Genomic DNA, 21,855 nt, shown 5'->3' with positions numbered 1-21,855 from the left:
CTGCTGCTGGCATCCAGTGGGGTAGGGGTGGAGGGTTGGCTCTGAAAACTTTCCTAGTGTGCAGGAGACCGACCATCAAGCCGGTCAGGCAGGTGATCATGGGTTCGAACCAGGCGCCTCGGGTCCTGAAACCACGTCAGCGTAAGGAGACGGTGGCGGTCGTGAAAGCGCCAGACCACATTACCCCGCTTGGGACCAGGCCGGACGGAAGGTTTTCCCCTGTCTTGCGATTGGTTATTTCCTCGAGCGCCAAAGGCGCCCTAGATCCTCTCAACCGCACCCGCCAGCAAACTGGACGAGCCAGGCGGGGGTTGTCGTTTACGCCAGTCCAAGATTCACTCCGAGATGGATTTTGCCACAGTCTATCCTCAAGACAAAAGGTTAGTTACAGGCAGGCGTTACCCACCTGTGTTTGAAGAAGGTCACATTACCGCTGTCCTGGAACACCGTGACGAAAGGATTTTCGGGGAAGAAAAATGAAGCATTGGCACCAAGGGCCTAGAAGGACCGTGTGCATATAAAAATGTTGTGGAGGGAGGATCGTCCACACACGAGTCACACATCCAAGCGACTCGCCTCATGTACTCCTGCTAGATCGACAAGACGACGCAGTCGAGATGAAGACGACCAGTGTCCTGCTGTTGATGGTGGGCGTGGCTCTGCCCGTGGCTTTCGCCAGTAAGTGTGACAATTATTGTTCTCTTAATCTATTTAGGACTACCTGTTTTTTTGGGGGACTCTTATTTATTTATCTATTTATTTATTCCATTGTACTTGATCGCCGTTTTCTGCGTGAGCGAGGTAGCGCCAGGAAATAGGTGATAAACGGCCCGTCAACTCATATATATATATATATATATATATATATATATATATATATATATATATATATATATATATATATATATATATATATATACATATCAATATATATACATATACATACACATACACAGACATATGTACATATCTACATACATGCTTGCGTTCATCCATTTGTGGCGCTACCCCGCCCCACAGGAAACAGCATCGCTACCCCGTGCTTCAGCTGGGTATGTATGATACCGTAAGATGGGAACATAAATTTTGGGTAAATTCTTATTCATTTCTGTGTTACAAGAGTAAGACTTTCATGTTATTTGTTATTTCACAATCAAATGATAAAGTTCAAGTCTTTCCCTCATGTGATATAGTCACGTCCATGTGATTTTTGTCACCGTATTAATAGCAATCTTTTGTTGCCACGAGAAGGTAATGACGATCTCGGTATCAAACTCGTCTAGAATGTTTTACCTTCTTTCTTTTTCTCTTTTCCCTCCCTAACAGATTGTCCGGCCACCTTCGTAGTCCTCAGTGGTTCCTGCTTGAAGATAGTCGAGAATCCCCCCGGTGCAGTAACCTCCCCAAGATTATCGTGGCAGGAGGCGCGGAACAAGTGCAAAGAAATGGGTGCCGACCTTGCCGTCATAGGCAACGAAGCCTTACTCAGACACGTCTCAAGCCATATGATTAAGCACTTCCCTGGTATGTCTATAGCCACAACAGCAATAATTCTTGAGATAGAATGATTTTTTGTTCAGTGTTTCGGAAGAAGAAGAGAGAGAGAGAGAGAGAGAGAGAGAGAGAGAGAGAGAGAGAGAGAGAGAGAGAGAGAGAGAGAGAGAGAGAGAGAGAGAGAGAGAGAGAGAGAGAGAGAGAGAAGCTGATAATGTACAAGGAATTGAGTATCGTACTATAGTAATCAGTTTCGACACTTACTTTCAACAAAATGAAAAAGGCGACAGAATTTATATTCAGGAACCGCCCAATATACCACTCAAAGTTATCATCGATGGATCAGGTTTCTGTTGTGTTCTGTTAACATAACGAGAAAATGTCTCTGGAGATCGTGGTGGTCATGGAGGATGCTGCGGTATTTAGTGTATGAGATACACGTGAGACTTTGGGGGGAGGAAGGAATGCTGCGAAAGACCTATAGAGAACGGGACACCTTAAGGGTGAGTCTTGAGAGATGTGCGAGATTCTGGACGGTGTTAAGGATATCTTTAGATTAGAAGAGATATCTTCAGTGGTGTGCGAAACCTTGCATGTCGCAGGAGTTTACTCGTCGATGATTTGAAGACTCCCAAAGGCAATGGCTGGAATGGTATGTGCTAGTACACGCCACAGATTTGATTAGATATCACCGTAGTACCTTTTGTATCCACTTAGAGTAAGACCTCTTTGACTTGGGCGCTGGCACGGGTTGTCGCTGGCTTCGTGGTCATTAGTAAGGCGACGCACCAGCGTCTCGTGGATCAGATTTAACGTCATTCGAATGATCCCTGGAGATGTTTTACTTTTTCTTTTTTAGTGTATATATATATATATATATATATATATATATATATATATATATATATATATATATATATATATATATAATATTTGCGTGTGTCTTTGTGTGTGTGTTAAGAAAACTAAAGACATTTTTCCTTTATCTCGTTAACTAAATGGCATTTCTTGTTGCTTTCACTGTTTTAAAGCAAAATTTTAGGTAGATTTATGAACTTTAAAGCACCTGAGACTTATTCCCATACCTGCAGATTTGTTCTACTGGTCCACTTGGGTTGGTGGCCTCAGACAGAATGGAATATGGAAATGGTTAAATGGCGACAGGATCAGCGTCACCTCACCCATGTAAGGCATAACAGTATCCTCATTCGTTTTCTCTTCCTTATATCATGCGTGTGAGACACCTAGTCCACACCTGTTCTCATACGTGAATGTTCATGTCTTCTTCTTACCTGGGTAAACATGACCTTCCTTCACAATGGTCTTTTCTTATATGTACGATTTTCTGTTAACGTAAGAATTTGGCACAGATTCACTACCATGTCTTCGGTTTCATTCACATTGAATGCATTCCAGGTGACGCCTATGGAACTGATCAGCGATTAGGAAAAAAAAAAACGAAAATCTTGAAGTTTCAAGCGAAAGGACCCAAGTAATTTCGACATCCTTAAATGGAATTAGATATCAGAGACCCTCGGGTTCTGTAGAACTCAATGCCCTTCCATTGTGTCGAAATTATTTGGTTCCCTTTGCTTCAAAGTTCAAGATTTTTTTTTCTTTTACTGTTCGTTCACGATGATCAAGTCCAGCGCCGTCATACGAAGCATATTCAACGTTGTTTTGAAACCTTCCAATTATTAAGCCACAATATTACCCATATACTCTGATGTTATGGCAGAAAGTTTACAAGTACACTTTGATATTTCGTTATATTCGTATAAACTGTGCTTCTCCAAGTACCCTCTTGAAGCATTTTAGACATTTCTAAAGGGAACAGTTGGAGAGAGTGTGTCCTACATTTAAGGCTTGAGTTATGAGAGATTTTAAACATGTCTTGGCGAGAGCTTCTCTGAACTTCCCCATGTGGTGAAACATATCGACCTTGAGGCCTCCCCTCTTGCAGGTGGATGCCCAACAATCCCTCGAATGATTCGGAAGACGTCCACGTGCGTCTGGTTGCTGGAGCAAACGATGTTCTGCGCTTGAACCAGGCACAGGAAGCCATTGGTTACATCTGCGAGGTCCGCTGATCCTCCACGAAGACATGGAAAGTTCAGCAAGATCTAGAGAAAAAGAAACAGAAAAGAATAATCTGTTGATGGCGTTTGTGGCATTGACGTAGTGGCGACGAACTGTGGATGATGATGATGGTAGGTGTGGACAGCATCGTCCTTGGCAACGGCGAGGCTGATGCAACTGAGCTGTCAATCATCCGTGGTGCCTGTGACGCCATCATCGCTTGTTGTCCCCGGTAGCCAGCGCCAACGACCAGCTGTAACCAACAGGAATTCCTAGATCGGACATGTTCTTTCCCTGGTATCCAGAGAGGCATTGTGTTCCTCGTGAAGTGTAAATTAATAGTTTGATAATTAATAATAAAAAATCTAGAATTAAAACTTTTTTTATTTCCTTTGTAAAGCCGTAACCATAAGCACCTGTGGTTAGCAGAGTTGAAGACTGTTAAAAGGCGGCTTCATTAAGGTGATAATCAGTATGATTTGGAGAAGAAACAGAACAAAAAGTTTAATTTGCTCTTACTCCTCCCTCAGAATGGTCAGGTTTCATCAAGAACGTTTTCCTTGCCTCAAACAGGTTAGGTCATGATGCTGATTCACCCTTGGGTTTCGTACCGCGTTCCTAACACGCCCAAAGATGAATCGGTATACTCTATATTGCCTCTGTATAGTACATCTTAAATATATAGTTTGGTCATGTTATGAATAATTCTCTTTTCTGACTTAAAAGTCAGATTACATTCACATTTTTTTTTTATCTGTCACTGACGTAAATGATATTACCAAGAACTGCTAATGTGAAGAATGGCATTATATGTTGATCATCATGGTAAAGAAGACGTCAAGTAAGAATGATGTTGAACTCGCTGGTTTGTGATGACTTGGTTCATAAGGTGGAAAAGCCGCTCGTATTACGCAGGATACCACCTACAGGCTATTGATGGCGTGTAGATTGATTTACTTAATGGCTGAATGTATATATACTGAAGCGTAAAGGAGAGACCGCCACTCTAACATACATTATTCATACGGTCACAATGTTCTCTTTTGTGCCCATCAACAAATAGGTCTGTCTGGGTGTCATGGAATAATGCATCTGATCCATTGGCTTTTATCCTCCATGTGTCTTGTAGCCGGATGATCAGCCACAGGAAAAAATAAAGACTCTTCAATGAGACAGTACGTCCCATGAATACGATGGTACGACCTTTGAGTACGACGGTGCGATCATTCAGAGCGACGCCACGACCCTTCAGTACGATGGTACGGTCTATGAGTACGACGGTGCGATCCTACAGTACGACGGTACGACCCTTGAGTAAGACGGTGCGATCCTTCAGTGCGACTGTACGACCCATGAGTACGATAGTACGACCCATGAGTCTGATGGTGCAGTCCTTCAGTGCAACTATACGACCCATGAGTACGATGGTGCGACGGTGCAAGCCCTCATTGCGACGGTACGACCCATGAGGACGATAGTCCGACCTTTGAGTACGACGGTGCGATCCTTCAGGGCGACAGTACGACCCTTGAATACGATGGTACGACATGTGAGTACGACGGTACGATCCATGAGTACGATGGTACGACCCATGAGTACGACGGTGCGACCCTTCTGTGCGGCGATATGACCCTAGAGTACCACGGTACAACTCTTCAGCACGACAGTTTGACCCTTGAGCACGTCGGTACAACCCATGAGTACAACCCTTGAGCATGACGTTAAGCCGCTTGGCTTATGAAAGTACGACCCTGAGGTGTGATGACGTGACCTTGAGTTTGACAATTAGATCACTCCGGCATCATGGCAAACCACCCTCGGTCATGATGACCTGACAGGTTTAGGTCAAAGGTCAGGCACATCAATACTTAAGAGTCGTATAATCACTATGCTTCACGGGATCCTAAGAATGAACTCTCAACCTTTGTGGTAATTGACACATCCGAGAGATCAATATTTTGCAACATCTTCCTCTCCGTGTTTGGCGTAATGGTGTGCACATACACTGCCAAGCCGTTGGTGCCACAGGACGCTAGGTGGAGACCCGTGGACTGCATCATTAGATGAGATGCATAACTTCCTCAAAGATGTGGATCATACATGTTCGCCATATCCCGCATGGGCGAGTTAGCGTCAAGACCAGATAACAGAGCCTTAGAGGGAAAAATCCTCACCTGGCTCCTTGCACTGTTCTTTCTTTTGGAAAGCAATACGGGAAGGGAGGATTTCCAGCCACCCGCTCCTGCCCCTCTTAGTCGCCTTCTACGACACCCAGGGAATTCAAGGGCGGTATTCTTTCTCCCCTGTCCCCAGGGATAATGTGTGTATATATATATATATATATATATATATATATATATATATATATATATATATATATATATATATATATATATATATATATATATATATATATATATATATATATATATATATATATATATTTATATATATATATATATATATATATATATTCTCTCTTTCCATATTATTCGCCATTTCCCGCATTAGCGAGGTAGCGTTAAGAACAGAGGACTGAGCCTTTGAGGGAATATCCTCAATTGGCCTCCTTCTCTGTTCCTTCTTTTGGAAAGTTAAAAACGAAAGTGGAGGATTTCCAGGCCCCCCGCTCCCTCCCCTTTTAGTCGCCTTCTACGACACGCAGGGAATATGTTGGAAGTATTCTTTCTCCCCTATCCCCAGGGATAATGTATATATGCATAAGACATTTAAACAAAAACAAAAGTGATCTAGTCTTTTCTATCAAGTAAAAGGTTATTCCACGAATATCTGTTGCAGTGTTTTTTGCTAATGCTCGCTCTGTGAACGCATGACAAAGAAAATTTTCTGGTCCACACCCTGGACACCTCCACGTCACGTTCCAGGGAACTGAGGTTAACTTGTTGGCTGGGGAAGACCCAGAAATATTTTCCTAGTGTATACGAGGCGGACTAAATTGTCGAGAGGAGGGAGAGCGACGACCTCGTTGCCCTCCAGGAGAGCAGGCAGAGGAGTACGTGTTCGTTCCGTCTCTTGGTCTACCTCGCCGTCAGTCGTGCTGGTTTAAGCATCGCGGTAAAATCTTTCGAGCACGACGGTACGATCGTTAAGATATAATGGTCGTACCTCCGTGCTCGGGGACGGGGGGTTATAATTCCAAGACGAAGGGTTCCATGTACCATCAGGGTCATGAGGCCCGTATGATGAGCCGTCCCGGGGCTGGACATAAGGCAGATTTCCCCGTTGCCTCCTACTGGTTACGTCCTAAAGCACTGAGGGCATTTAAGAGACGGATATACAGGAGAGAAAACTGATCGGTCTAGTTTTTATTTGATGATCGTCTCGTCTCTTCTACATCTGATTACGAGGATCTCGGTGCCCATGGGTTTAACACGAGCTCCCCCGGGGAACTCACAGATTACACGTGATGTAGAAGAGAGTCCGCAGACGAAAAGTATTGCAAACTCTGTTACTTGACATTGTAAGGGCATCCGAGCACTCAACCACACGTTAAAACAAGGAACAAAAACTGGGAGGTGGAGTGTATAAAGGCAGGGAGCCTTGGCTCGACTACATAGCATAGGTCAGCCAGCGTCAGCTGCGGTCCTAGACGAGGCGCTCATAGAAAGGTCGAGGGCAAGATGAAGAGGTTCTGTGCACTGCTGGTGGTGCTGGGCGTGGCCACGCCTTTGGTTCTTGCTCGTGAGTTACTACGGCGCCTCGACACAGTGGTGACTCTAGGACTCACCAACTGTCTTGAAATGATAAGGGATACAGCACAGTGGCTATATCTTCACGACTTGGCATTATTGGTAGATTCAGAAATGCACACACACACACACACACACACACACACACACACACACACACACACACACACACACACACACACACACGTTAGTTTTTCAAGAGAATGTGTACTTGCATGACATGTCAAAACTGTACTACACACAGGGTGCCCGGACTCCTTCCACGGTTTGAGCGGGTCTTGTTTCCACTTCGTGACAAGCGGGCGATGGAATTGGGCGACCGCGAGGGAGGAGTGCAAGAAGCTAGGCGCTGACCTGGCCGTCTTGAATAGCCCAGAGAAGTTGACGTACGTCTCGGACTTCATGAACAGACATCTGGGAGGTAGGTTGTGTCCAAATGCTGACCGTGTGACCAACCCCACCCCGGCCCCGGAAGGTCCTCTCACCCAACTCCCAACAGGATCACCCGGCAGGTGCAGTTCCAAAACCCGCCAGAATAAGTCGTTCAACCTTTCTGATTCGTACGAGAAAAAAATAAAAAAAGCATCGTTGTAGATGGCAGGGTGCATATCTGTTTGTAGGAGGAAGAACATCTTTTTTTTTTTTTTCAGTAAGTGGCTTCATCCAGCAAGCTATACATAGAAGCAGTCATTGGTAGGGCATTCGCATTGATCTAAGAAACTAATCTCAGTCTTTACAGTTCATATTGGTGCTTTTTCCTCCACTTTGAACGAGTTGCCTTCTGGTCACCTTTCTTGAAAGGAGGACACGGAGTGACGAAGGTTCACAACGTCGAGGAGCCATTATGTGAGGCTGCAGGACAAGTTAAATCTCATGCACTGTAGCTTAAGAAAGAGAAGTGTAAGGAGCGATTTCATGCGGGTATTAGAAAATATAAGATGATGATCGCGATTCAGAAAGTTATTTAAGGATGCGTGTGTTTGATTTCACTCGGAGTGATAGAGACCAACTCGAGGGCAAACACTTTACTTCGAATGAGGCAGAGACTCGCCAGAAAGACTGTCAATTAATGGAATAGTTTAGCAACTACAGTACCTGGAAGCAGCACACCAGACGTGTCTGTACGAAGACTACGGGTCCTCGACAGGTGATACTGATGCCTGCTCGTTAACATATTAAGGCTAGGGGCATTTATCTCTTAACTTAATACGCATGATTGACTGCTCTCGCCGCCACCAATCTCTTGCTATGGCCTCGCAAGGACCAAATGGTCCGTTGCTGCTTGAAATAATTCGTATTATTTTTTTCATTCTCCGTGTGAGCCGTGATGAGGTATGAAAACAGGAGGCACTGCTCTTGATATCTGTAATCATGATTACAATCACTATGATCAAATGTTTTCATTGCTGTTTGGAGGTTATTATGGCCATCAGTGATGATTACAATCACTATGATCAAATGTTTTCATTGCTGTTGGGAGGTTATTATTGCCATCAGTGTTGATGACGCTCTTCTGGACTTTCTTAATGTTATCATCACTAGGACGATTTGTTATCTATGCTATCCTTCCTCTTAGTATTACTAGCATTGTTTTTATTATTATCATTATTAGTATTATTATCATTATCATTATTATCATTATCATTATTATCATTATCATTATTATCATTATCATTATTATCATTATTATCATTATTATTATTATTATCATTATCATTATTATTATTATTATTATTATTATTATTATTATTATCATTATTATCATTATTATTGTTATTGTTATTATTATCATTATCATTATTATTTTTATTATTATCATTATTATTATTATTATCATTATCATCATTATCATCATTATTATTATTATTATTATTATTATTATTATTGTAACTAATAATTATGATGATGATTTTAGACATGACAGCTAGAGCATGGATGTAAGCGAATGTCGCCTTTCCTCGTTTGTTCCTGGCCCGACCTCGCTAACGCGGGAAACGGCGGACAAGTATGAATATAAAAGAGAAATAAAGTGTTGAATTAGCCCCACCACCTCCTATACATTAGCTCTTGTACTGGCATTGCTATGAGGATATTCTCTTCTTGCTATTCTCTTCTTGCTCCGTGCTATAATAACGTTCCAATTTTTTCGACTTTTGTTTTCAGAAGGAGGAAGTACTTTCTTCTGGGTGGGAGGCCACAACCTGAAGGGTTTCTGGACATGGGTCAACGGCGATCGCATGAACGTCAACTCTAATGTGTAAGATAAGACAAGTTCTCTCTGACTTAACTCTCTCTCTCTCTCTCTCTCTCTCTCTCTCTCTCTCTCTCTCTCTCTCTCTCTCTCTCTCTCTCTCTCTCTCTCTCTCTCTCCTATTACCGTAGCAATGTTTCTTTTATGGCAAATATTTTCCTTACGGCAGTGTTCTTTCTGTGACAAGTATGATATTCCTCCCGTTTTCTATCATAATAGAGATAAAGAGATAAAAAAGTACATTTCAGAAAAGTAACCGGCATCGTGCAACACTTGAGGCTGACCTTTGACCTCTGACTTCCCTCTTATACTTTCTCCCATCAGGTGGGTTCCCGAAACACCAAGCAAGACCACAGAACCATCCTACGCCCTCCTGTCGCCTCCTAGGACCCAGGGCCGTAGATATATGGCCGACATAAATAGCCGTATCCCTGGCTTCATCTGCGAGATCTGAGGATGACGATGAGCGAGAGAGAGAGAGAGAGAGAGAGAGAGAGAGAGAGAGAGAGAGAGCTGTTGGAAGCTGCTTCCGGGATCGGGATGATAGAGGTGATGTGCTGTTTGAGCGGTAGATGGGAAGGGGCAGTGAATGGCGGCGAGGTAAGTATGGTAAAAAAAAAAAAAGAAAAAGGTGTGGAGGAAACGCTGCTGTGGACGGACAGTGGACAGGGGTGTTTCTACGGTTTCGAAGGATAGTGTGATTATATGATGTATCTCCGCGCTACCTGGGTGAGGAATGAATGATGGTTGTGTAAGCGTGAGAATAAGCAGTTGTGTATGGCACATGTCTGAGGTCATCTGGAAGTTTTCCTTGTGAGAATGAATGACTGAGACTTGCGGTGTTGAAACACAGTTTCCGATCATAGTGTGCATATCATGATGTGTTAAGGGGGACTCTGATTTCCCATAGACCTGACACAAATAAATGAATTTCGTAAGAAATTAAAGTGTACGAATAAAGACAATAAAAGTCCAAATGATGTTCGATATACAATTCAGTCTTCCGTCATATGGCACAAGGTCAATCTCTGTAATGTCCGCCAGTGATACGAACCCACTTCTCAAATCAGACGTGATGCATCCTCGCAACTAAGACATGAGATCCTCTCTGGCAGGAAGCAGAGTTTCTCATATCTCTGAAAAGGAAAACAATGTATGGTTCATGTACTGTTTTTTTTTTCTTTTTTTTTGTGTGTAATGAAAGCCACATGACTGGAAACAGATTTAGATTTCAATTGTTTATTCTCAGGGGAAAGGGGACCCCATCCATGATACAGACTAAAATCAGTTCGCGTTTTGCAACGGGTAATCAGGACCCCAGAATAAGGCTCATATTTTCTGGCCTCATTAGAAAATAAGAATGAAGACTGCAGCTCAGCAAATTGGTCCATAAGTTTATGTTAGTAAAAGACTTTCTACACGTTGGTCACACAGGAGTCATGCTTCTTCCGCCCAGCAGGCAGCTCTCTGGGAGACATCTCAGTGCTTGCCCGTGGATAAGCGAGGTCTTGACCCCAGTTGACCAAACGATCAACAAGGCCCCGAGAAGTGCGACAGTTTATCAATATTCCAGGTGCATCCGCTGAAGCAGAGGGTAATTAATGCATACATAGCACAGTAAGTAACGGGAAACGTATGAGTCAGTATAAACCATGAATATGCTGAAGGGCTTGCCCTGAACGAAGGTCACACACCAGTACCGCAAATACATGGCAAGTATACATGTATTGGTCGCAGCGTTGCCAGTACACATACACCGTGTTTTTAACTGGTCTCTTGACATGACTCTTCGTCTCCTGAGATGACTCTTCACAATTCATTCAGCCACGACACTCACTCTCAGCAAGGGGCACATGAACGTATGGCTTCAGGTACATCGGCAACATCGGGTCGACACCTGAATTACGATGGGGCCCCTTTACATGGATGTAGGATCTAGTCTCCGCCAGTTACGTGATGATATGTGAACGTTCCGACATTATGAGTCCAACGCCCACCTCCTACTTGAGCAATCGGATCTTCAAATATGAGCAAATATGAGAACGCAAAAGTTCGGAGCCAAATGTACTATCCTATTTACCCTCACCAGAGACGAGAAAAGGAACAGATGTTATGGTATATCATCATTTTTACCTTGACAAGAGGGTGATGTCAGTAAATCTGATGAGGGACCACTAACAGTAACTTTTAGGGGATGCTGTAACCAGCTACACAGTGACTATCGTAAGTTAGATACCGTGACTTGAACTTATCCAGTGTATGAGATGGATGATCTGTATTGATTGTTTGGAAACTTGTCAATATGAAAAGAAAGTTGACTTATTCAGAGAGTGTTGGCTAGATCTCCATAGAATGGTGGTTAAAGTTGCTGACTGTGACGCATTCACGCACATGTGTTCGAATCCTGTTTGCGGCAGTCAGTCCACAGGCAACCAAGCTGTTCATCATCCAAAAGGGTTCGTTAACAAATTGGATACCTGACTTAGACTATATATATATATATATATATATATATATATATATATATATATATATATATATATATATAGGAGTTAATGAGAAGACTTTGATTTGGGGATTCAGATGCCCTTGACCTCTCAGCTAGCACTAAACACGGAAAAAACAGTTTAACCAAAGAGAACATTCGAGATCTCTGCCTCCACGTCACATTCTTGGAAGTGGAGTGAACCTGTAAGCTGGTTCAACCACAAAGTGATTTCCTACTGTAAGAGGCGGACCAAGCCGGTGAGCAAGGAACCACCGGCCTTGTTTCCTCCTGCAGAGGAAAGGGAATCAGTTCTTTCCTTCCACCTGCCTGGCAGTCAGCAGAACGGGTCCTGGTGCACCTTAAGGTTGGTTTTCTCGGTATGACCCTCTGATATAAGGGCCTTGACCGTCGTATCCAGGGAGTTGCTTAATCCGAAACGAGGGGTTCAGGTGTCTTGAGGTCTTTGACTGCGTCAGAATACCCAGAAATGAGCCGTCTCGAGGGTGGACGTAAGGCATATTGCCCCGTGTCCTGTAACTGGCTACGTTCCCGAGCAACAAGGGCATGTAGGAGTAGGTGGTGCACGACCCATCTGCTTTATATATGATCATCCATTTTATCTATATATCAAATGTTAAGATCAAAGTACACACAAGGCTGACATGAGTGAGTTCCCTGAAGAACAAATTAATTGTACTTAAATGTGTGGAATCGCCACGCGAACTGTGAAACAAAATCCTGCCACTTGATGTTGCCAAGGCATGAGACTCCAACAAAAAAAGATTCCAGAGTGGGAGGTGGAGTGTATAAAGGCAGGGAGACTTGGCTCGACTGCATAACACCTGGTCAGCCAACGTCAGCTGTGGTCCTGGACGAGGCGCTCATTGTAGAAACAACGTAGGCAAGAGGGGCGTGGTCACGATGAAGAGGTTCTGTGCACTGCTGGTGGTACTGGGCGCTGCTCTGCCTCTGGTTCTTGCTCGTGAGTATAACAGGAAGTTGCTACGGCGTCTCAACACATTGACGGGAACTGGGATCATGTCTAGTGAGGTGAGGATTCAGATGCGTCTTTGCCCACGAGGCCTTTCCAGAGGCTCCCGCATCCCAGACTCTGCGCTGTGTCTAGCAGCAAGGTAATGTGGAATCCTCGGGAGTGAGAAATTCTTTGACCCCCGGTGATACAACCTCGCCGAAGGTGACTTTTCACTCCTGGCGTAACGTTACGCAGGCGGGGTCCGGTAACACCTTATACACCCATATCTGACGTTGTAATTTTCAAGCTCTCATTCCCTCTCTTTGATTGCGACACTGATGTAAGATATACGCCTCGTATCCCTCCCCTCGTCCTCACACTCACTCGCTCACACACACTACACAGGTTGCCCGGACTCATTCTTCGGTGTGGGAGGTTCCTGCTACTACTTCCCGACATCAGGACCTTGGCTGTGGAACGAGGCGAGGGAGGAATGCAAGAAGTTGGGCGCTGACCTGGCTATCTTGAACACCCCACAGGAGCTGGGCGATCTCTCCAGCGTCCTGCATAGACAATTCAAAGGTAAGTACGTGCGAATGCCGGGTTTGACCAGCCCCACCAGGGCCCCGGGAAGTACTTTCCATCGACCCAATCTTTTCGCAAGGTAGTCTCTCTCCACAACCCCTCAACGGAAACCTGACGGTCGTCCTTCCTTCCCAACCCCCTCACCAGAGCCCCGGCCGGTTAGCATGCCCAACCCCACACCAGAAGCACTAGATCCCCGGCAGATGCTGTTCCCAACGTCACTTGAACCTTGGTAGGCATCGATCCCAACCCCACCGGGAGAAGGACCTATTCAGTCCCTCTTGATATATAGGGGAAAAAGCCTTAGATTGTAGAGTCCGTGACTTTTAAACCAAGAATGAAACCTCTTTTCTTATAATCCCTCGAACACGACGCCACAGCTTTTAAGCACTAATGCCTTACCCCTTAACCTGACCCTTAAGGGTTAGACTTTGCTTCTATTCCAGTAAGAAGGGGAAGAAATGTGAATATTCCACTGGAAACTGGGTATTTCAGTGTATGTTAGAGCAATACGGGTGACCAAACCCATCCATCGATATGGGAGCAGCAACATTAGGATGGGAAGATAATAGTGATAAAAATGATAAGACTAGTGATTGTAATAGTAGCAACAACACTGACTATAATAATGATAATAATGATTACTATTATTATCAAGACATACTGTTAGAAACAAGTACCCTCTACCTCACGGTCACAGGATGTTGTACTGTCTCCGTACGCTGAGAATATATCATCCTTCTATATTATCCATGTTTTAAGGCAAGATTTTCTCCTCAACATGTGCAGATGCAGCGGACGGTCCGTTCTACGTGGGAGGTCACAAAAACAATGGCATCTGGTCCTGGATCAACGGTGATCGTATAAACATCAATTCTAATGTGTAAGATACACTACATGGTCTTGTTCGGTTGTACTGTGTACACCTGTTCCGTCTGTACGCGGCTTATCTCTTCTCCCTGGATGAACTCTTCTGTACATCTGGATTTTCTTGTTTTCTTTGGATCATATGTTCTATATCTGTCCGGCTTGTCCTCTTTTTTATCTCTAATTTGTTCTTATCTATCTGGCTTCTCTTGTCTCTGGCTTAGCCTATCCATCCATGTGACTCCTCTCTCTCTCTCTCTCTCTCTCTCTCTCTCTCTCTCTCTCTCTCTTTCTCTCTCTCTCTCTCTCTCTCTCTCTCTCTCTCTCTCTCTCTCTCTATCTATCTATCTATCTATCTATCTATCTATCTATCTATCTATCTCTTTCTCTTTCTCTTTCTGGTTTTCCTGCTCGATCTGGCTTGCGTGTCTCACTCGTTCGCTCTGCCTCAGCCCCTGCGTCCACTCTCTCGCCTGATGCATCACCACCAACGTGGCACATGTCAAGTTAACATTACTGTTCAGTGAACGTCTTTACTGAAACTTGTCGACTAAAAGGGTCACATTGCAGAGGGTCACCATCATATTCCTCAGTGACAGTGGCCGATATTTATGTCTTTCCATCGACGGCCTCAACTGTTTCAGGGTTGTTGTGTCAAAGTGTCATAAGTTAGTGGTGTTCGCTAGTACGAGCAAATTACCCCATTAAAGGCAAAGTTTAGGAGCTGGAAATTCACAGAAGATGAAGTAGCCGGTTCTGCAGTTTGTCATTTAGCTTTTAGAGACCTCGTATGACTCTGGTGATGGTGGTGATGGTGGTGGAGGTGTTTGTTGGTGGTGGTGGTGGTGGTGGTGGAGGTGTTTGTTGGTGGTGGTGGTGGTGGTGGGGTAGGGAGGGGATTCAAAATTCCAGTGCTCTTGACTTACAAGAGAATCTGTGGGAAAGATCAGTGTCCTCTGTATTTCTCGTACGAGAGCAATTTTCCTTCTAAGACCGTAATATTCCTCCTGTGGCTGTACTATTCCTCTTATGGATGTAATATTCCTCCTGTGGCTGTGCTATTCCTCTTATGGATGTAATATTCCTATTATGACGAGTATTCTTTCTATGTCTGTGAAATTCCTCCTATGGCTGTAATATTTCCCCTTGTGGTTATAAAACTCCTCCTGTGGCTGTAATATTCCTCCTGTGGCTATAATACTACCCTTGTGGTTAGAATATTCCTCCTGTGATTATGATATTCCTCCTATGGCTGTAATACTCCCCCTGTGGTTATAATATTCCTCCTGTGGCTATGATATGCCTCCTCTGGTTATAATATTCCTCCTGTGGCTATGATACTCCTGTGGTTATGATATTCCTCCTCTGGTTATAATATTCCTCCTGTGACTGTGATATTCCTCCTGTGGCTGTGATACTCCCTCTGTGGTTATGATATTCCTCCTGTGGCTGTGATACTCCCTCTGTGGTTATAATATTCCTCCTGTGACTGTGATATTCCTCCTGTGGCTGTGATACTCCCTCTGTGGTTATGATATTCCTCCTGTGACTGTGATATTCCTCCTGTGGCTGTGATACTCCCTCTGTGGTTATGATATTCCTCCTGTGGCTGTGATACTCCCTCTGTGGTTATAATATTCCTCCTGTGACTGTGATATTCCTCCTGTGGCTGTGATACTCCCTCTGTGGTTATGATATTCCTCCTGTGACTGTGATATTCCTCCTGTGGCTGTGATACTCCCTCTGTGGTTATGATATTCCTCCTGTGGCTGTGATATTCCTCCTGTGGCTGTGATACTCCCTCTGTGGTTATGATATTCCTCCTGTGGCTGTGATACTCCCTCTGTGGTTATAATATTCCTCCTGTGACTGTGATATTCCTCCTGTGGCTGTGATACTCCCTCTGTGGTTATGATATTCCTCCTGTGACTGTGATATTCCTCCTGTGGCTGTGATACTCCCTCTGTGGTTATGATATTCCTCCTGTGGCTGTGATACTCCCCCCTCGGCAGTAATGTTCACCTATTGTTGTTGTCAAGGAATCAGATACACCTGGAATAATCTTCTTTATCTGTGAGAGAGAGAGAGAGAGAGAGAGAGAGAGAGAGAGAGAGAGAGAGAGAGAGAGAGAGAGAGAGAATGTTTCTGTTATGAAAAAGATAAAAAGGACATTTTATCAGTATGAGTGACCTACGCCGAGCAGAACACCAGGGTTTAACCTTTGAACTCTGGCCTCATTATCTTATTTCCCCCGCAGGTGGGTGCCCGATGAGCCTAGTGATAGACCGACTGATAATTACGTCTTGCTGTTAAGTGGAAACGATCACGGGCGTCGGTATTTTGCCACCACTGGTGGACACGTTGGTCGGTTTCTGTGCGAGACGTGAGGTCGACGACGAAGGCTGACGGAAGGGTGTGGTGAAGACGAGGTGTTCTTACAACGGTGGCGGTTTGTGGGAGGAGGGAGGGAGGGAGGTCGAGGTGGAAAAGATGTGTGATGATGATGTTGTCCGAGCCTCGGAGAACAGAAATGATTTATGAGGAATACTAATTGGATGTGGATGACCCATGAATACCGTTATTCGAGCCTGTTTGTGAGAAGTTGTGTGATACACATACCTGGAGGTAACTAGAGAATTACTGATGGCATGTAATGATGAATTACTGTATTCAATGCGCCATTATGTAAAAAAAAAAATACAATTATGTATAGTATGTGTAAAAGACTCTCTTTTACCCTCGACACATGTAATTTTTACATCACGACAGAAGATAATGACAGACCAACTGGTCTTTAACGTACAGTTCTGCTCCCATCAGTTGACACAATACCAGTTTTAATAACCTTTTATAAGTTTACAAACTTTCTCAATCTCCAGATAAGGTCTCAAAGTGACACAAAGTTCTGTCGTGGTGTTAGAACCATATCTCAAAGTACAATTTAGACTTAGCGCTTAACAGATAAGACATGTGGTATTTGCTTAACACCTTCCAAAACGGTTAGTGACCGTGATGCATTCACGGGCCGCCTAGGATCAAACGCACTGGTTCGAATCGTAGCTACGGCAGTTGGTTCACAGTCAACACAACTGTTCATCATCCACTGAGGATTGGTTGAAAAATCAAGCAACTAGAGGAGAGAGAGAGAGAGAGAGAGAGAGAGAGAGAGAGAGAGAGAGAGAGAGAGAGAGAGCATTCTGTTGCCCGTGTCTCGTCAGCCAGAGTAGTATATCCGTCTATCTGTTTATCTGTCTATCTTTTACCATTACTTATGTTCATCTCATCATCATGTAATCTTATCATAGAGTAGGAGGGTAGTGTGTGTCCTTGCTTACGTTTTCTGTACACTGCCATGCTCGACGCAGGCCGAGAAGTAAATCACCTTCGTGTTGTTTTCATTATCATCATTATTACTATTGTTATCATTATCATCATTATCATTATTATTATTATTATTATTATTATTATTATTATTATTATTATTATTATTATTATCATTATTATTATTATTATTATTGTTGTTGTTGTTACGTGTATATTCAAGGTCGATTTCTTTAAGCGCTTTTAAGTGAGTGTGATAATGAGAAAACATTATCATCGAATTTTGTAAATAAGGGAATTAACTTACTCACACACACACACACACACACACACACACACACACACACACACACACACACACACACACACACGCCGTAAATTTTAACGGTGTTTCCCTCACCTTGGAAACCTGTTTATTCTCTCTCTCTCTCTCTCTCTCTCTCTCTCTCTCTCTCTCTCTCTCTCTCTCTCTCTCTCTCTCTCTCTCTCTCTCTCTCTCTCATGCTTAGACAAGGATACGTCACAAAGAAGACTTCTCTTCTTTTATTTTTTCTTTCAAAAATGCATTTCTCCTGGCGTGTATCTTTATCATTATCGTGAACGTGTTTGGAACATGAGCTGAACGTGGATACTGCCCGTCATGTTTTGTTACCATCTATCGGCTGGGTATGCTTCTGGCGTCACCAATAACCCTGAACTTTTTTCTCCGACTTCAAAATGAATTTATCATGTAGTGTATACCAAGGATAACAGATGTCATCGTGTTGTCCCCTCAGAGTGGACAAACAGGAGGGAGACTGAAGGAAGGAATATTATACATTCCAAACCACTTCATATATATATATATATATATATATATATATATATATATATATATATATATATATATATATATATATGATTGTGTGTGTGTGAGTGTGTGTGTGTGTGTGTGTGTATGTGTGTGTAATATTTGTTTTGGTTCAGTTCGTGAGGGTTGTGTGAGTGGGTCCTCCTTGTTGGGTTAAGGGGCTCCACAGTGACTCAGATGCGCCCCTGTAGCTGGTTCCCACTGGTCCATAGAGTAAGTCACGGCTGGTATTACGCGTGTCCGGGTATGGATGGGTCAGGTCCGTCTGGCCGTCCGTCCCTACCCCCGGTGACCTCTTAGCTGAGTGTGGCCTTGAAGGGTACAAGTGGTGTGTCTCTTGAGTGTGTGGAAGGCAGGAGACACCTTGGAGAGTATATCTTAAACCTGGGAGAATCGAACCGGTGATCTGGCAGTTTGGAATCGAAGACGATGATTGAGTCATTCGTTCTGGATTCTTGGAGAGTAGCCCACACACGCCACCCGGGAAGGTCTGGAAGTGTTTATCACAGCGCTTCTCGGTGATGGGTATGATGCGTGATTTTCACGTCAAGTCCCCAGAACAAATCCCCTCCCAAGAAGATGATAAACTTTTATTGCAAAGATCAGCCATTGTGATCACGTCCCAGCCAGATTCTCAGCCAAGTCTTGGGTGCAAGACATTTCCTTTATTAAGAATTACTTGTGTCGTCAAATAAAGAATTTTCTCAGTATTCCTTTAATATCAACTTATCTTTTTTTTTTATTGCATCGCTCATTCGACATCCTTCACATCATAATTTTCTCAGCAAGTGCTTTCAAGGACATCTGGTGTAAACGAGTTGATTTATCAAATCGTAAGCTCAGAAGTCCTTGATACAGACATGCGCTTATCTCCCGACCAGACCAAGGGCTATCTAAACCCATGAGTTCCTCGCTTTGTTTTATCTCTCAGTTGAGTTTGACCCCACAAAATACGCCATAGAATGAAACCGTAAGGTCATAAGATGACACACGTGCAGACAGACATATCTTTCGTCTTGTTGTTGTTATGTTGTTGTTGGTATATTTAATCAGAGATGAGTTTTCTGTTGCGTGTGGAGGAGGAGGAGGAGGAGGCTTGTGATGTCGTCCTGCGTCCTGCGTTTGGGAACCGATCCGCCAGTGACGGATGATATGCAAATTAGTTGTGGTTTTATGACCTGACACTTGCTTTTGGCACGACCATAAGACCCTCTTAGCAGGATGGTACGATCCTGGAGCATGACGGCATTGCTTTAGGGCACGACGGGAAGACGACCCCTGGGTATGAGAGCGTGACTGTACACCTGATGCTGAAGTGAGAGGTCAAAAGTAACGTCATCGTGCTCAAGAGTCATACCATCGGCCTCAAGGGTCGTGCCATTCTCCTCAAGGGTCGTGCCTTTGTCCCTCAGAGATCGGACAGGCGTCGTCATGGGTCATACAGTCGTCCTCAAGGGTCGTACTTACTTGCCCAAAAGCTTAGTGCTTTGTTATTTTCTTGTTTCGTGTTATATTTAAATCCTATAACTGGAAATTACGGTAGCAATCTGATTACCGTATATTTCAAAGCTTCAGGTGAGCTGTATACCTTCACCTTACGTTTTACTTCTTCAGTGACAGGGAAGAAAGTTAAGATATCCCAACTTTAACGGGAAGATATTTTCGACTAAACCATCTTACCCTAACCTAACCTGGCCATGACTCAGACGAGCCTAATCTAGCCTTAATCCAGACTAAAACTAACATCATATAAACTAACAAAGATGTTAATAAAGTTACGATATTGTAGCAACCTAACCCTACCCAGCTTAACTTAATCCTAACCTCAGAATAACTTGACTGCTCCGTTTGTCGTAACATTAACCAGTTCGTTCATTCATTCCTCTTTGATAAAGTCACTCCTCACTTATGTTCCACAAAGTTCCTCATAGCAGACAAAGACCAGCCAATCATGCTCTATACCTAGACTTCAAATAAGTGAACTTCAGTGACTTGTAAGTTGTAGTCGAAATCATGTTCGAAGTTCTGTACAGTACAGATTCCAAACAGTGAGTACCAGCTTTCCTGTGTTCATTTTTATTATGAATTAAGTTACCAGAGAAGCTGCTGTCTTCGAGTCAACGCTTATCGTTGAAGACCTGGGATGTATGGGTGCCAGGCAGCGGACTTTGTAGGCCTGGAGGTGTTGTTTGTTCCATGCATCTTTCACGCGACCGAGGAGGAGGTAGGGAGGGAATGAGACGTTGGTGTGATGGAGGCGGTGTGTGCGTCACTGCTATTAGTAAACACTGAGGTAGTGGCTTCGTCCTGAGTCAGGTTCGCTCCAACAGTCTTGACCTGATGCACATCCCTTGACCTCCGGGCACTTATCATTATTATAATTATGTTGTTATTATTTTATTTATTTATTATCATTATTATTATTATCATTACCATTATTATTAGTATTATTATTATCATCATAATCATCGTTTTCTTCATTTTTTCTCCACCAATTCTTATTCTTCTTCATGTTCATCTTCTTCTTCGTCTTGTTCCTTTCAAATCTTTCTTCTTCATCTTCTCTTTCCTCAGTTCTTGAAGTCCTGCGTGTTCAGGTCACGACACCTTACCCTCCTTGTCCCTCTGACCCCAGGAGCTGGCTCCAGCGGATGTCCTTCTTGCTGACCAATCCTCACCAAACAAGGAGCCAGAACTTTGCTTTATTTTGTGTTCTCTACATCCATTGCCTCCAGCGAGTAACCAAGACAATAACAGCGTAATACTAGAACAGCCAGCAGTGTAGCCAGCAGACGCAGCCTCTCTCCCTCCAACAAACACATCTTCAGTCTGACAACGACGAACGCGTCTTCACTTCACTAGTAACTGGCCTTTGACCTGTAAGGGTCACATCAAACGCGAGAGTTAATGCAATAACTGTTATATAGAAATAGTGTAGAAAAGAAATATGGAAAGATACTGCAGAAACGACCTGTTCTCCCACCCACCGTGGGCTTTAAGACGCGACGAGAAACACCAGTAATTCAAGACAGACTGAGAAATACGTCAAGTCATCAGTCTTAAGAACAGCAAATAAAACTAGCGAAGATGTCTCCCTGGCCTCTACTGACCCGCTTCTCCTACTGTCGCCATCATCACTACCGCAAACACCACCGCCATCCCTGGCCACCGCCACCCCTGGCCACCGCCACCCCTGGCCACAACCACTCCTGGCCACGCCACCCCTGACCACCACCA

General features: G+C 43.8%; 3 protein-coding genes across 3 annotated transcripts; all 3 read left to right on the top strand.

The window, feature by feature from the left end:
* The first annotated feature begins 518 nt into the window (after positions 1-518).
* Positions 519-3,950, top strand: LOC139767108 (asialoglycoprotein receptor 1-like). Its single transcript, XM_071696091.1, has 4 exons — positions 519-678; positions 1,327-1,524; positions 2,586-2,679; positions 3,458-3,950. Exons 1-4 carry the CDS (start codon positions 618-620, stop codon positions 3,582-3,584), a joined length of 480 nt encoding a protein of 159 aa, XP_071552192.1. The 5' UTR covers positions 519-617; the 3' UTR covers positions 3,585-3,950.
* A 3,174-nt stretch (positions 3,951-7,124) lies between these two features.
* Positions 7,125-10,516, top strand: LOC139767089 (C-type lectin domain family 4 member C-like). Its single transcript, XM_071696060.1, has 4 exons — positions 7,125-7,275; positions 7,528-7,704; positions 9,447-9,540; positions 9,859-10,516. Exons 1-4 carry the CDS (start codon positions 7,215-7,217, stop codon positions 9,986-9,988), a joined length of 462 nt encoding a protein of 153 aa, XP_071552161.1. The 5' UTR covers positions 7,125-7,214; the 3' UTR covers positions 9,989-10,516.
* A 2,330-nt stretch (positions 10,517-12,846) lies between these two features.
* LOC139767088 (C-type lectin domain family 6 member A-like) lies at positions 12,847-17,162 on the top strand. Its single transcript, XM_071696059.1, has 4 exons — positions 12,847-13,004; positions 13,401-13,577; positions 14,370-14,463; positions 16,705-17,162. The coding sequence occupies exons 1-4, from the start codon at positions 12,944-12,946 to the stop codon at positions 16,832-16,834; spliced, it is 462 nt and encodes a 153-aa protein (XP_071552160.1). The 5' UTR covers positions 12,847-12,943; the 3' UTR covers positions 16,835-17,162.
* Positions 17,163-21,855: the final 4,693 nt, after the last annotated feature.

The sequence above is a fragment of the Panulirus ornatus genome, chromosome 59 (assembly GCF_036320965.1).
Source record: "Panulirus ornatus isolate Po-2019 chromosome 59, ASM3632096v1, whole genome shotgun sequence".
NCBI lineage: Eukaryota > Metazoa > Arthropoda > Malacostraca > Decapoda > Palinuridae > Panulirus > Panulirus ornatus.
Note: the sequence above shows the minus strand (reverse complement) of the source record. Positions and strands in the feature narration are given on the sequence as shown.

Coding starts and splice junctions, on each gene's coding strand:
- LOC139767108 (XM_071696091.1), top strand. CDS start 618: ATGAAGACGACCAGTGTCCTGCTGTTGATGGTGGGCGTGGCTCTGCCC. Junction 679..1,326: donor TCTGCCCGTGGCTTTCGCCA/GTAAGTGTGACA, acceptor CCTCCCTAACAG/ATTGTCCGGCCACCTTCGTA. Junction 2,680..3,457: donor ATCAGCGTCACCTCACCCAT/GTAAGGCATAAC, acceptor CCCCTCTTGCAG/GTGGATGCCCAACAATCCCT.
- LOC139767088 (XM_071696059.1), top strand. CDS start 12,944: ATGAAGAGGTTCTGTGCACTGCTGGTGGTACTGGGCGCTGCTCTGCCT. Junction 13,578..14,369: donor CCTGCATAGACAATTCAAAG/GTAAGTACGTGC, acceptor CAACATGTGCAG/ATGCAGCGGACGGTCCGTTC. Junction 14,464..16,704: donor ATAAACATCAATTCTAATGT/GTAAGATACACT, acceptor TTTCCCCCGCAG/GTGGGTGCCCGATGAGCCTA.
- LOC139767089 (XM_071696060.1), top strand. CDS start 7,215: ATGAAGAGGTTCTGTGCACTGCTGGTGGTGCTGGGCGTGGCCACGCCT. Junction 7,705..9,446: donor CATGAACAGACATCTGGGAG/GTAGGTTGTGTC, acceptor TTTTGTTTTCAG/AAGGAGGAAGTACTTTCTTC. Junction 9,541..9,858: donor ATGAACGTCAACTCTAATGT/GTAAGATAAGAC, acceptor TTCTCCCATCAG/GTGGGTTCCCGAAACACCAA.